Below are 14,436 nucleotides of genomic sequence, written 5' to 3' on the forward strand. Positions count from 1 at the left end.
GTGCTGCCAACTCTCTCAACTTTTTCAGGAGATTTGTAATATTTGATATCTTTTCTTAAAGCCCCTACCCTTAAGACAGAGAATCTCAGCTTTCATTTAAAAAAAGTTCCTAGCCCTCCTGGTTGCAGAGAAAAGCTTGAAAAAGTGATCCTTAATAAGTCAGCAACAGGAAGGCAAATAAAAAGAACCTATCATTTTCAAGCCACTTAGTTTTGTAGATCCTGACTCATGATTTTTAGATGCTTGTGATTGGCAGTACTGCAATTTTTATAAAAAGAAAATAAGATTACATTATGATGACTAAGAAAGTGACAGGAAAAATGTCAGACATTCAGATTATTGGAAAAAACAACCCTGTATCTTTATTTATTTAGAAAGCACATACAGCAATGTATGGGGAGGGAACAGAGATGCAAAACAGGTCAGCATACAAATTCCTTTCAAAAGATATGGTGAGACGCTTTTCCAATTAGTTATATATCAGTCTATGTGAGCATTTAAACTGCTATACCTTCCCCAGATAAAAAGAAGCCCCACACAATTTCTGAAGAACAAGTTAAATGTCTATTTTCAGAAATTCCTTCATAGTCAATTTTGTAGGCAGCAAAGTTTTTTGTTTTGTTTTTTATTCCTGATGTTTCCCAAGAGGGTTTTTTTGTTTGTTTTTGTTTAAGCCATGGTTTCTTTCCTCAGTGTCCGCCTCTGATGACAAGTAAGGATACTTGTGAACGATGATCTCCCTTTAGTTCTTGACCTTTTCTTTAACTTCTTCTGATGCTTGAGTGAAATTCCGAGCTCCTCCATTATAGCATTAAAAGAAAGACACTAGAGAAATGTGGAAAAAGTGTTTAACATTCAATGAACATAAATTTCAAACTTAAATTCTGCAAAACTTAGGCTTTAGGTTTCTATAAACACAGGCTTTAAGGCTTGATTCATGGACTTCATGAGTTCTGGGAGTCTCTTCATTGAATTAAACAGTCTGTGGAGTAGGGCCATATTGCACAGTGGATGGGATTTTCAAAAGCTCTGGGCACTGACTCAATCCTGCTCCCTTTGAAAATTAATTTAACATTTATTGCAATGGAAGCAGAGTTAGGCCACTGTTATGCGGTTTTGAAAATCCTACCTAAACACATTTATGCCTTCCATGGTGCCTTCAGATTATGAAACTTACCTTTCCTCGGAAAACCGTATTCACATTAGTCTTGAAACACATAGTGCTAAAGAGAACAAATACAACTTCTTTTGACGATTATTTGATTTCTCCTCCCCCACCCATGAAATTAATGAATCTATAAATAAAACATTTTCCAATGCTCTTTTGACAGAGAAATAGAGGAAAAACACTTTTAAAACGTGTGTCCAGGAAAGGAGAAATTACATTAGAGTGAAATAGTTGGAAAATTGCAAAATGGTTTAGAAAGTGGAATGCCGTTTGGCTACAGGATTCATGAAGATGTGTTGGGGGGAAAATAACATAAAGCTGACTGCTAAAATAACACCATGTGGTATGGAAATGTAGATAGCTTCAAATGGAAAGAGTTGTGATGTACAATTAATATATAGATTTTAAAAAAAATCAGGTGATAAGTGTGATTAAAATGTACTTTTTTTGACCACCTCACCAGTACCCAGCCCACTAGTCCATCCCTTATTTTTAACGTTCCAAACCCCTCTGAGGAGTTTTAAGAGATGCTTTTTTAAACAGCCCATAGAAACGTTTCCTATATCCCAAACATGGATTTTCCCCTAAAATTACACTGCTGGAAGATGGGCTGTATTCAGTCCTTGACCAGTAACAAGTCAATTCTAATATGTCAAAGCCCTGCAGAGCTAAATATGAAATATTTATTCTAGGGGAAAGAGAGAAATCCAAGCTTTCCTACCAGCTTCGAGTTCCCAAGAAAGACTTTAAAATGTGAAGTATGGCATTATGTTTAGGGCTGTCAATTAATCGCAGTTAACTCACGCGATTATCACAATTTTAATCTCACTGTTAAACAATAGAATACTAATTGAAATCTATTAAATATTTTTGAATGTTTTTCTACATTTTCAAATATATTGATTTCAATTACAACACAGAATGCAAAGTGTACAGTGCTCACTTTATATTTTTATTACAAATATTTGCACGGTAAAAAAGATAAAATGAAATAGTATTTAACAAAAATATTTAATAAATTTGGTATTCTATTATTGGTTAACAGTGTGATTAAAACTGCGATTAATCGTGATTAATTTTTTAATAGTTTGACAGCCCTATTTATGTTAGATGTTAACTCAGGCAGAAAAGTGATTTACCAAGGCTGCAGAGGGAATCCTTGTCAGAGCAGAGATTAGAACTCAGGAATTCTAGACTTCCAGTACCATGTCTGGTCTACTATTAACCATGCCCTCCTTTATCTGAGTAGTGCCTGGTGCTGATTCTGCAAGCTGGTGTGCACACAGCTCCAGTCAGAGATTGGGGCATTACTATGAATGCTTCTTCAGTGTACATGCATATATTGTACGTACTCCATACAATGTAGTATATACTGTGGTGTACCTGGTGAGAGTTTATTTGAGCAATATGTTGCACACGGACCTAGTATGACCCTAGATTATTTAATATACACTTTCTTTGAGAGGCTTCATTTTTGTTCATCTTATGAAACACTGAATGCCTTAAGTATATAATAATTAAATGGTTATTAACTCATGACTGACATAAAATGTAATCGATATGGGCAAGAAAAACATACTGCTTTCTTCAAATTACTTTCTAGTAGATCAGCCCTTGGTAATAGTCAGGACTTCACTGGTGTAATTATCATTTTAAATAGAGCTTTTGGCCACACAATTTAGGAATTTTTGGTGTTAACCATTAGTTTGAACCAGTGATATTTGATAGATCTCTGGGCCCTCTGGCAGCAGTTGCTGAAGCAGGTGTCATCCTGCTGTTGAAGTGACTTTTAAATTGCATGAGCAAAGCCTTTTCAGAGAATGTCACCACTGATTTCTGCAGCTGATAAAAATTATATGCACCAACTCACTGGCTCTAATGCGTGGTTACTCCCTCTACATTACTTTAATTGTAATTGGATTTTTTTTTTTAATCCAGATTTTTAGAATGAGCCAAGAATTCCATGGTGATTGAGCAAGGGAATATATGAATCGCTAGACTATCTACTTTTTATATAACTGTAATGCAGCGTCTGATACTAATCATTGTTCGTTGTGTGTGTTATAGATGTAGATTTCTGCAAGATGTGCATAGGGATAACTCCTATAGTCGGAACAATATCTTTTACTGGCATGTTAATGTTTACATCTAGGTTTTCCCCAAACTTATTCAGTTTATCCAGATCATACTGTACTCATTACATTGTTTATCATTTGATATCAAGAAACTTAATCCCACGAAGAACATGTCATATTTATGCAGAGATGTTTGACACATCATTGATAGGTTGATGCTGTTTATCCAGGTCTGTGTCTGTGTGTGTTTAGATCTTGCATTTCAGAAGTAAACTTCTGCCATCTTGCTCATTATTAAACATTTTACGTTATCACCAGTTTCAAGAGTTATTGGTTTAAAGGTCTGTTGCTGGTCTTGGTTTTAAATTTGGCTTTATCTATAAATAGTTTATCATATTTACAAGAAGTACATATGGGGGCCCTGGCTTAATCCCAAATGTCTTTGTCCCGCAGAAAATATCCGCAGCCATACAAGCAATTCAGCATATAGATTTGGGCTGACCCATTCAGAAGAGAGGTTAATCAGCCAAAAGCAAACACACACTGGAATCTGCTGTTATATACAAGGCACAACTTGGGAAAGGGGAAGGAGGAAAGCTTATATGACAACTTCCTGACTCCTACACACCACAGCTCTCAATGCTGTATCTATTGGAAACACACGAGTTGTTGTAGCCCTAGGGTTGGATTTAAATCTATGTCTTGGGAGAATTAACCAGCTACAAAAGTTGTTTTCGTTTAACAGAGTCCTATAATAATGAAGTGAACGTAAAAATAAGACTGGGAACCTGGACTGATCCTTTTAAGGGAATATTGACAAGGTTTGTAGGCTCCAACTTTGATCTATGGCATATCTGTGTCTGTCTGCAAAGTCCTGCCACCTTTTAGAAAACAGAGTGGAGGAGATGGTGGGTCTCTACAAATAGTTTTAAAAGGCCTTGAGATGAGCGACTCTGTACTGCTTCTCCTTCCTCCCTTCCCATTTTCATGCACTTTAGGATGTTCTGAAGTGCAACTGGAGAAGGTTCCTTAAATTATTTACTAGAACACTGAAAGTTCATCAGAAGAACGTCATACAAAATCCCCTATGGGCCCCATGAAACATACCCCAAAGTACTGTTTATCTTAAACGTGTACATAGATCACACTTCACTGCTTCTAAAGTGACCTAGGCCCAGTAACAACATGAAGCACTGACAATTGCTCTTTCTAGTTTGTGTCATGCAAAGTGGAGATGAGGAAGCAGGACAGATGTTCAAAAATCAGAATTGCCCTGAACTTTTCAGATGAGGAGACAAACTTGCATCAGCACTACAGAGCAACTGTAAGCCAAGCCAGCGTGCATGTGACTGACAGAAGAAAAAATGGCGGTAAGGAAATGCATTCCATTATCAAGCTGCTAAAGGATCTTTATGAAAAAGTAATGTATATGAAATATCATAACATTCTTTTTTTAAAAGGGCATTGTGAAGTTAAAATTACATTTAAAATCACCTTCTGGGTTTTACCTCTTCTTGAGGTATTCAAACTGAAATTTTTTAAGAGCTTTAAAAATTGTTCTAATACTGTCAATTCCTTAGAGTTAGTTGAGGGTGAACATTGAAGACAGACCTGTAAATTTCATTTTTGCTTATAGTGTGCTTCACTTGCTGGTTCTGTTGGGATGCTGCAGTATTTGGCTTGCAAACACTGCATGGGAACGTTATTCCTTTAAAATATATTGGTTGAGGCCTAATTAAACAAGGGAATTGGTCTCTCCACTGTATAATGGGCATAGCAGCAGATCCATCACCTGCTCAGGTCTTCCAAATCTTTCCTCCGCTCCCATCTCAAAACAGTGAAAATGCTGTTAGACTTTGGGGTAGCTACCTAATTGGACAGGGATTTAAAAAAAAATGTAATAGAGACTAGATTGAGGAAAACAGGGAAATGTAATTCTTGACTCAATATGCCACACATGAATCTTTGAAGCCTGTGGTTTCAATCTATTCAGAAGACTTTATACTGAACTTCATAAATACCTAAGAAGAAATACCTTAATCTAGAGGTGCTGTGTCACACTTGAGAATTATGAAAATTCTTCACTGATGAGACAAATTTATCCTGGCAGAATATATGACAAGAATCCAGCTCAGAGTTTAGTAACAGAGAAAGAAGAGCCTGAATCAGGATTTCCCTTCTGTGAGCCACAGTAGCCATGTTTTTATAGTTACACATAGATGAAACAGTGGCATATGCTTAATATGGGGGGGGGGAGGGGGCGGAGTACTTTGCCTTGTATCTAATATACTGGAGGAAAATGTTTCAAAGTAGTTCTTTCTTGTGAAAATATCACTGCTGTAGTGAATTCAAAGTCTGCTTGAGTACTCCGCCACTAAGAGCTAATTATACAAATTAGACCAGCAGGCAAGCTATTCTAAACTGTGCATCAGATTTTTAGAAAGCCTAGTTCTGCACTGAAAGTGACTGTAAAAATGGGCATTTCATGTTTTTTTTCCCAGTTTTCAGTTGGTAAGAAAAAAGATGGTTTCTCTGATTGCCAGCCCCACAAACCACAAGGCTAGTGGGATAACTGAGAGTAAAATCTGACCTGCATATCTTTCAGAACTAGTGTAAATGCATGAGAAGGACTGAGTGCCTATTGATTTTTGAAGCAGACGGTAAAGTTGCAGAGCTAGTAGTTTGGGGAAAAATCCTTCTTGAAAATTTGACGTAGATGTTACTGAGAAATGATAAAATGCTATTTGTATGCAGTCACTTCTCAGAGTAGAATTAAACTTCAGAGATGTGAAGGGTTTTATTAATTATTTCAGTGATCATTACCACACCTTTCTGGTTTGTACCACACTTGCTCAGAGTACACAGATTTGTTTATACAACTCACAAAACATTAAGCATGTGTAGAGTCTAAGTCATGCATGAAAGGACTCTAAATGTCTCCTGATGCTTACTAATAATTTTAGAGACTGATGTCTGCATATTTTCAAGTTGCCTTTTAGATAATTATATTTATAATCTGAAACAAGCGACCTGTTCCTCATAATGATAAGCACGTTAACCATGTTATAGAAAAGTGTAATTGCAGCGCATTTTGAAGCCTTTGCAGAATATTGTTCATAAGGACATGGTAAATAATAGGTAAAATATAATTATCTAGTTAAGCAAGGATAGTCTTTGGACATAGTCCTCTTAACACAAAAAGTATTAAATAAAGATAACACTTCCAGTTCGATGCGCTACAACATTCGTTTTTAAAATATGTAAAAAAATGGTCGTAGTGCCTAGAACCCCCAGTCATAGACCAGGTCCCGTTGTGCTAGGCATTGTGCAAACACAGAAAGAAAAGATGGTCGCTGCCCCAAAGACCTTACAATCTGTGTGGACAAAACATTTAAGAATTTGATCATCAATTGGTTCAGTTTGTTGATCTGCCACAGACTTCCTGTGTGACCTCAGATAACCCATTTAATCCCTCTAGGGCTTAGCTTTCCATCTGTAAATGGAGATGGTGATGGTTTTTGTCTTCCCACTCTGTCCTTTTTTTGATGTAGAATACAAGCTGTTTAGGCCAGGGAGTCTCTCTAAATGACTGCACAAGAGAGCCCTGAACTCTAGTCACCAACATAATACAAATAAATATAACCATTTAGGATCAAGTACTTTGGCTTTGATAAGTGCAATGACTAAAATTACTAAATGCCCTTAACTTCCATTAACCTCAATAGGAGTTGAGAGTGCATAGCTCCTCTCTGGAGGCACTGAGCACCTGGCAGGATCGGGTACCTTCGCTACAAATGTACCTTCTATTAGAGCTCAAGTGATTGTCCCATTTTTCACATGAACAGATGCTGGTATAATTTTTGAACGGCAAGTTTTTTAACACATCTTTGTGGTTAGATATAAAATTCCATTTAAAAACAAGATAATTGTTTCATGATTGTCCCCAGAGGCAAGCTAAATCTACTATGCTGTTTGGCACAGTAAGACAAGAAGTAAGGAGCATTGTTCTTAAGACTGGCTCTTTTTTTCTATAGTCTTTCTCAAAGATGTGATGGTGCTCATCTAAAAACTGAACAAAACAAAGGCACTCCACACTGAATGTCCATCCAAAATTCAATGGAGATTAAGGGACTGGTGAATGGGAAACTGAGGGGGACAATGTTTAGGATAATAAGCATATTAGTCATTGTCCTTCTCTGAGAGCTCAGAGGAGCTGGATTTGATTGGCATTAAAGTTTTTTTCTCACTGGGGAAATCACATGCTTAAATGCTTTGTTGAATTGGGACTAGAGTGCCTAATTCTCTCACTGCGATTAGATCTTGGTTTGTAAGCACACAAATTTTGCCAAGACTTATGGATCAAAGCTCTGGGGGCCTTAGCCAACAAATTTTGTTACAAGGTGAAGTATTAACTATTGTGAGTAATTCCATCATAACCAGGATAACTTCTTCCAGGATCTTGAGTGGGACAGACACAAACTGACATGCTTACATTGTAAAGAGTACTTTCTTGGTCATAAAAACACAAATGGTTTTTAAGATCAATAGAAGAACCAGGGAAACCACTAAGATTATTAAAAGGGTAAATAAAATTGGCCAATAGACAATAATGCAAAATGGAAACAAAATGAACAGAACTCCTGTCACTGTATATAGAAGACCATGTTTTCTTGTCTCAGTATTCAGGTCAGATAGAAAGCAGATAGAAGAAATCAGAACAGGGCTGAGTTGGAGTGTGTTAAGGGAGACTAGAGCATCTGGAGCACTTCACCTACTTAGTGTGAAGAAGTCAATCAGCAAGAAGTGTTTAATTGCAATAGAGCTCAGACATGGTCCATCAAAAAAAGGGGATCATTAACTTGCTACATCTTGTGTTGCAAGGGTAAACTGCAGTGTACAAAGAAACCATACCAATAGATAAAAAAACTCAAGTACCCATAGCAGACAAAGATGATCAATACAAATGAATTCTAATGGTCAGGACACTACCAAAGAGACAGATGGGAGTGATGTGTGGGAGATGAAATAAGTGAAATTACAGGATCAGCTGGGGTATAATCAGATCTGGATAAAAAGTAACTGGGTTTATTTAGAATAAAGGGCAGTTTATCATGGTTCATGACATTATTCTGATTCCAGATTTATATAAATATATATCTAAAACTACAGTCACAATAGTATTTCAGCATAGCTATTCAGACCAACTTCCTACACACAACTTTGTAGTAACTTGTATATTTATTGTGCAAACAAATGCCAAGGGTTTACAATTCAACATGATTTGATATCCTGATTGGTGCTTATACCATGAAAGAATCCTCTGTCTTATAATAAGTACAGTATGTCTGATCCTCCTTTCAGTTACACAGACGAACATCAAAATTAAATCTATGCTATTACACTGATGTAAAACTAGTATATACAAGAAGAAAACTAGGTGTTCTATGAGGATGTATTCACGGAATAGTTTTCTTTTTAATGTTAATGGTTACCAGCTTAAAACCTAAGTGTGATTTTGTGGTACAATAGTACAAGCTGCTTGGAGGTGGTGTATAATGAATTTTAAATGGATGAATTAAAATTAATTAAATATTTGACACTGGGAACAAAGTGCTGTCAGCTAAAAATCACTGGCTCTTTGCCATGAACGGGTCTTTCAGAGAGTTAATGGAATCCTGCAGATTGTTGATTTGTGAGGTTTCTAAATAACTGCCTGGACTTCTTGCTAAATGCTCTGCAGAGACTAAAGAGTGAGTTCCTGCAAATCATACTTTCAGCAAATGGCACTGCAAGGGAAAGATGGAAAGAAGGTAAATACATTTTTCTCACCTGAAAATGCTGAACTACCCAAAGGAATGAAAAGAAGCTTATTCTCTATAGAGAGATATAGAGACTAACACTTTTTTTTAAATCTATTTTTTATTCTATGATATGCACTTAACTGCTCAGTTTCTCAGGACCCTGGAGAGCCATCTGCTACAGTAGTCAGGCTTTAAGGCTATTAATATGCGAGGCAATATTTTGAGCACTGTCATGTACACTCTTTAAGATGAATGCTTTCCATTGGACACACCTTTTTCCTTTACTGATTATACAGTATGAATTGAGGGTTGTGTTCGAATCCCTCGCTCCTCTCGGATTAATTTGCCACAGTCTAACTCCGTAGATAAGGTGGTTCCAGAGGTGGAGTTGGATGGATGGGTTTGCTTACATTGTAGTCCATAAAAGAAACAAAAGGCCTTGCATGCAGGAAAAAAAATGGAGAAAAAATAAATAAGTGAAATAACAAAAAATATGAAAATGAGACCTCTAAATTAAAAATACTATTATGGAAACAGAAAAAGTCACAGATTATATGCAATTTATAGTCCTAATGAAACTCTCTGTATTCTTCTTTTTATACAGTCATTTCCCACATATTCTGTGATAGTAATATATGATATCGCCACTTTACTCTAATGCAACTGAAGATTTTCATTATGATGAGACAAGCTACCGTCTATTGCATGTTGCTGTGATATAGTAGCAGGATTTGCACATCAACTGAACTTGTCACATCAGATTCACACTGGTACTCACCCACATTATAAAGAAGTGAATTAATAGTCTTCTTGGGATACAATTTTTGGCCTATTCATTATGATTCCAGAAATATTGTCCTACACACTTATCCCATTATCATTTTTCCTACAAACTTTAATCAACTGCATTACCTTTGCTTTTTTATACAAAAAGGATAGAAATAGAATAATGGATAAAACCTATCTGAGTCAAGAGCTGGAGAAACCCTCTTTTCATTGTATGTTTTTGAAACTGGTAATTGAGATTTTAAAACTTATAAGAAATTAACAATATATACAAAGTACATCAGTTCTCTTGAATTTATGCCTAAAATACCAAATGTTTGGCTTACTAAAGCCTTGATCCTGTAAATCGCTCCACATAGGTAGACCTCTGTGTCCATGTGCAGCGCCATTGACTTTAGTGCGGGTCTGCTCAGGTGCAGGGATCTGCCTGCATGGAGCAGTTTAGAGTATTTTAGGCCTCGATCATGCAATAAGCCTATCCCTGTACCATGATGGCCAAACTAATGTGATGCCACTAACACTGTTATTGGCTCTAACTGATCCACTGGATGCACCTAAGCGCCATACAGACAAATAAAGCCATGGTGCCTGCCTCCAATCTGATCCCAAGCCAAGTCCCGTAGAAGTGAAATGGGGGGCTGAGCAGGCCCTGGGGATCCACCTACAAAGATGAGATAGCAGAATCGGGGTCTCAGTAGAAAAGTGACAAGGGAAGACATAGGGACAAAGTAGGGATTACTGAGGACAGTAACTGTACTGTAGCTGGAGAATGGCAATGGTAATTTTGTCTTTCTAAGGAGACCCTGTAGAGCAGAACAAATTATTTAGTATTCGTTGCAGGATCTGGGGTGTGCTTAGTAGTACTGCTCTTCATCGCGTTTTGTTCTTAAACATATTTAGTGTGTGCTAGGTTCTATAATGAAAACAGAATAGTATTTCCTCAAACATTGCAAAATCCATGTATTTGTTTCCATCCATTATTTTCTTGGGTTTTTATATTGTTCATTCCCCTCAATGGAGTTACTTCAGGGATCACTTTTAAGCTAGATCCTACTGTTCTGTGGCTCCCATCTTTCTATCAAGGCTCCCCACTTTATGGCCTGCCCTTCCCTGTGGAACATGCAGACACCTGGCTTTGAAGGAATGCTTTAGAGTGAGAGAGAACTGCATTGGTGGAGACAGACCAGTAGATTGCTGCCATTACCAAAGGGATGATACTGAAGCTATAGAGAGAGCTGCAGTTTTCTGTTTTTATTCCTTTCCAAATCCATTTGTTTGAAGAGTTAAGACCAAGCAACAACTGTTCGAGAAATTAACTATGCTTGAAATTTCTGCACAGTCATACTAAATAACGCTAATTGGATTGAGTGTGAGGTACTTCCCTCTTCTCATTTAATAAATTTATGTGGCTTTAGTGCCAGAAATGCATGGCAAAGATTCAATAACACAAGAGCCTGAATAGACTCTTAATGGTACAGCTTCCTATACCATGGCAACCCCAGCCCTAAAAAACAAACCAGAAACGAGTTGGCAATAGACAACTCACCTGTTCAATATCGCTGTTTTTCCTGGATTTATATATAAATTCTCCAATGGCTACGAACACTGAAAGAACAAGTCCGGCAGCAAGCACTATAAAGATACCCCCAATATTCTCAACCCCCAGAGCACTGGCCTCTTTGCTGTCCTCCTCAGGGCACCCATTGCCCCGCCACCACTTTTCTTTCATCATGTGCAGTTTCCCCTCCTCCTGTAGCTGGAGAATGGCAATGGTAATTTTGTCTCTATAAGGAGACCCTGTAGAGCAAGAACAAACCATTTAGTATTTGTTGCAGGGCTGGGGCGGGGAGATGTGCATTTGAGACAAAAGTGCACCCTTATAACAATACAAATTATTCCTGATAGAGTATAACCAAAACAGTTCTGTGAATGACTGCTTATGTTTAGATTTCTCTCTCATTCTTATAGATGGATAGCATTAGCTAGTGAAATTTGCATTGTTGACTGACAAAGAGAGGGATCTCTAAGTCTAGCTATTCATTTGGGAATGCATTGGGATTTCTCTGGGTGCCTACAATGGACTTTGGCTAACCCACTGCATTGCAGCAGATTTTCCCCTAAATTCCTTTCTGTGTCTGAGTATTTCACATTCTCCTAGACTCTCTACTTTTACATCTATTCAGTTTACTTCAATTTTTTTTTTACCACTGCATTTAAAACTCAGCACAATCTAAGAAAACACACAGTGAGTTAAGTAAGTTCTGGCCTCAGTTATACCTTTGCGTCCTTATTTATGACAATTGAGCTGGATGGTTATGAGAGCTGAAGCTGGCCTTGTATTTTCTTTGCATTCTGCAAAGTTTTGCCAGCATATAGGTGCAGATAATAAAGTACTTGAGGCCTTTCTTTCTGTTATTTATTGCTTTCCCTCCACTGACAATCTACTGGTAACAACACACCAATGCATGCTATACTATCAGAGTGGATGAGTATGCACGAAGCCTGGCAAGCAAGGGGTTAAAACTGTGCCTTGGCCACCGCCTCCCCCTGCCAGAACAAAGTAGCAATGGAGCAATTAAGCTTAATAGATTAGCAGGAGCTAGCAGTGTAGACAGGACTAATTAGCAGCAAGCACAAAATTCCCCAGTCTGGACTTTCAACTGTAAGAAGCTTTGTCTCCTAGGCTGGTCTACGCTACAGCTTATGTTGACCTAACTATGGAAATGTCTACACATACATTTCACTCCTCCTGACGTAACTGTCCTGCTATGCCAACTTCATAACTCCACCTCCCTGAGTGGCGTAGAGTCGAGGTTGATGTAATTAGCTTGGCGCAGTGTCAGTGCTAAGTGTCGACTGTTGCTGGCTTTCAGGATCCTTCCCACGCTGACAGTACAATTGATACAAATACTCCTGGTGAGGGGGGACACCGCCGACACAAAGAGCAAAGTGTAGACACACACAAGCGATGTAATTACTGTGGTGGCTGTGTGCCAACGTATGCTAGATCAACTTAATTTTGTAGTGTAGATATGGCCTTATAGTAGAGATTGGAAGAACTCCAATGTGGTCAATCACTTATTTGTGTGACTAGTCATCGTACCTACTAGCTTAGTAATTAGCAAGACAGCTGTCTAAGTAATGATTCCACAATTGTAATTTTAGCTGCAGACTTTAGATGCAATTTCCAACCTGATCAATGTAAACAACACTGAGTTCTTTAAGGCAGGACTTGCAGGTCAGATTTCCATAGGTGTTTAGGCATGTAACAATAGGCATCTAGTGGAATTTTCAAAAGTGCCTAGGTGTTTTGGAAAATCCCACTAGGAGCCTATCTACATCTTTAGGTGCCTAAATACCTATGAAAATCTGTCCCCATAAATCCATTCTCTCTAACATGCCATGCATCTTATGGTACAATAAACAAATGTATTAAAATAATTGTACTATGAATACAGTAAGACACCCCCCGAGCTTTTTATTTCCTTTAGCCTACTATATTGTTTAGAGAAACAATGTAAAAAACATCCTAGTTCATTCATTTGCAGTGCCAAGCCTCAGATAGCTTTCAGAGCACAGTCTGTTGTCAGCAGTAGGATATGCTGAGACCGCAGATGCCAAGAGATATCAGATTATGCAGTCTTTCTGGGTAACCAAAGATCAGCAGCCTTTGCTTTGGGTAGCCAGCAGGAGTGGCGCCAGGGTTTTTGCCGCCCTAGGCGGCAGCGCTCCTCCTCTGAGCATTTGGCGGCGGGGGTCCTTCCACTCCATGTCTTCGGGGCACTTTGGCGGCGGGTCCCGGAGCGAGTGAAGGACCCGCCGCTGAATTTCCGCCGAAGATCCAGAGCGGAAGGACCCACCGCAGCCGAATTTCTGCCGAGGATGGCAAAATGCTGCCCCCCAAATCCTGCCGCCCTAGGGTCGCCTAGTGAAAGCGCCGGCCCTGGTAGCCAGCAATGAAGGGAAAATTATACCCTGTATAAGAATAGCTTATTTTAATGAACATGCATTCTAGATTTTTAAAAAAATCTTAAAAGAAAGTTAAAAGTTGCCAGTTAAAATACAGTAAGCAGTGCCTCCTGGAAAGTGAGTACAACTGCCTAATCTTTAGGAGGGGTTCTGATTCCTGCAACAGCTAGAGTTTGTTAGCCTGCAGGGTATACTGCAAGGCCCCTCTTCTCTCCCTCTGTTTCTCCCCCCTTCCGACCCCACCATAAGGAGATGGGTTGGTGTGGGGATTGTGTGGAACATCTATTCTTTGTTTCTGTTGCTGTGGGGTTATTTGATTCAATCTTGGGAGTAACAGAGACAACTGTATTTATACTTGTACTTTTAGAATTTTTGCCAAGTGTGCCTAGGGCATTGGATTGGAACTTTTAAAATTATTATTGGAAAGTAGTGAAAATTCACACAAATCCATTCTGATACCTCTTTGTTCAATATTTAATTTATGGCCTTGGTGCTGTTAACAGAAGCCACCTCTCAGGTTGTTGAAATACAGCTACCCACTTGCTTAGCTACCTCCCAAATCACTGTTAATAGTTAGTATGAGAATTACTAGCACACGGGCACTGGCAGCAGTAATTGTGAAATTAGTGCTTGTTTG

The 14,436-nt window shown here is 38.3% G+C and overlaps 1 protein-coding gene and 1 long non-coding RNA gene across 6 annotated transcripts in view; one reads left to right on the forward strand and one right to left on the reverse strand.

Moving 5' to 3' along the window:
• Positions 1-339: 339 nt before the first annotated feature.
• The window catches only part of GRIK1 (glutamate ionotropic receptor kainate type subunit 1), a 225,070-nt gene continuing 210,973 nt past the window's right edge, over positions 340-14,436 (reverse strand). For 3 of the 5 annotated variants that reach the window (XR_010594598.1, XM_065576876.1, XM_005283895.5), the window contains 2 exons: positions 11,377-11,627; positions 340-825 (listed from right to left, as the gene is read on the reverse strand). Coding sequence is in view for 4 of the 5 variants with exons in the window: in XM_065576876.1 (XP_065432948.1) it covers positions 670-825; positions 11,377-11,627 (407 nt within the window). In the remaining variant the exon portion in view is untranslated. Of the gene's footprint in view, positions 826-9,316; positions 9,483-11,376; positions 11,628-14,436 lie in introns of all 5 variants that reach the window. The other 2 variants (XM_065576883.1, XM_005283897.5) reach the window with 1 other exon arrangement.
• Positions 4,457-14,436, forward strand: part of LOC135977226 (uncharacterized) — a 117,888-nt gene continuing 107,908 nt past the window's right edge. The window contains exon 1 of the long non-coding RNA XR_010594601.1: positions 4,457-4,613. This is a non-coding gene — a long non-coding RNA (uncharacterized LOC135977226). The remainder of the gene's footprint in view (positions 4,614-14,436) is intronic.

This window comes from Chrysemys picta, chromosome 1 (assembly GCF_011386835.1).
Source record: "Chrysemys picta bellii isolate R12L10 chromosome 1, ASM1138683v2, whole genome shotgun sequence".
NCBI classification, from domain to species: domain Eukaryota; kingdom Metazoa; phylum Chordata; order Testudines; family Emydidae; genus Chrysemys; species Chrysemys picta.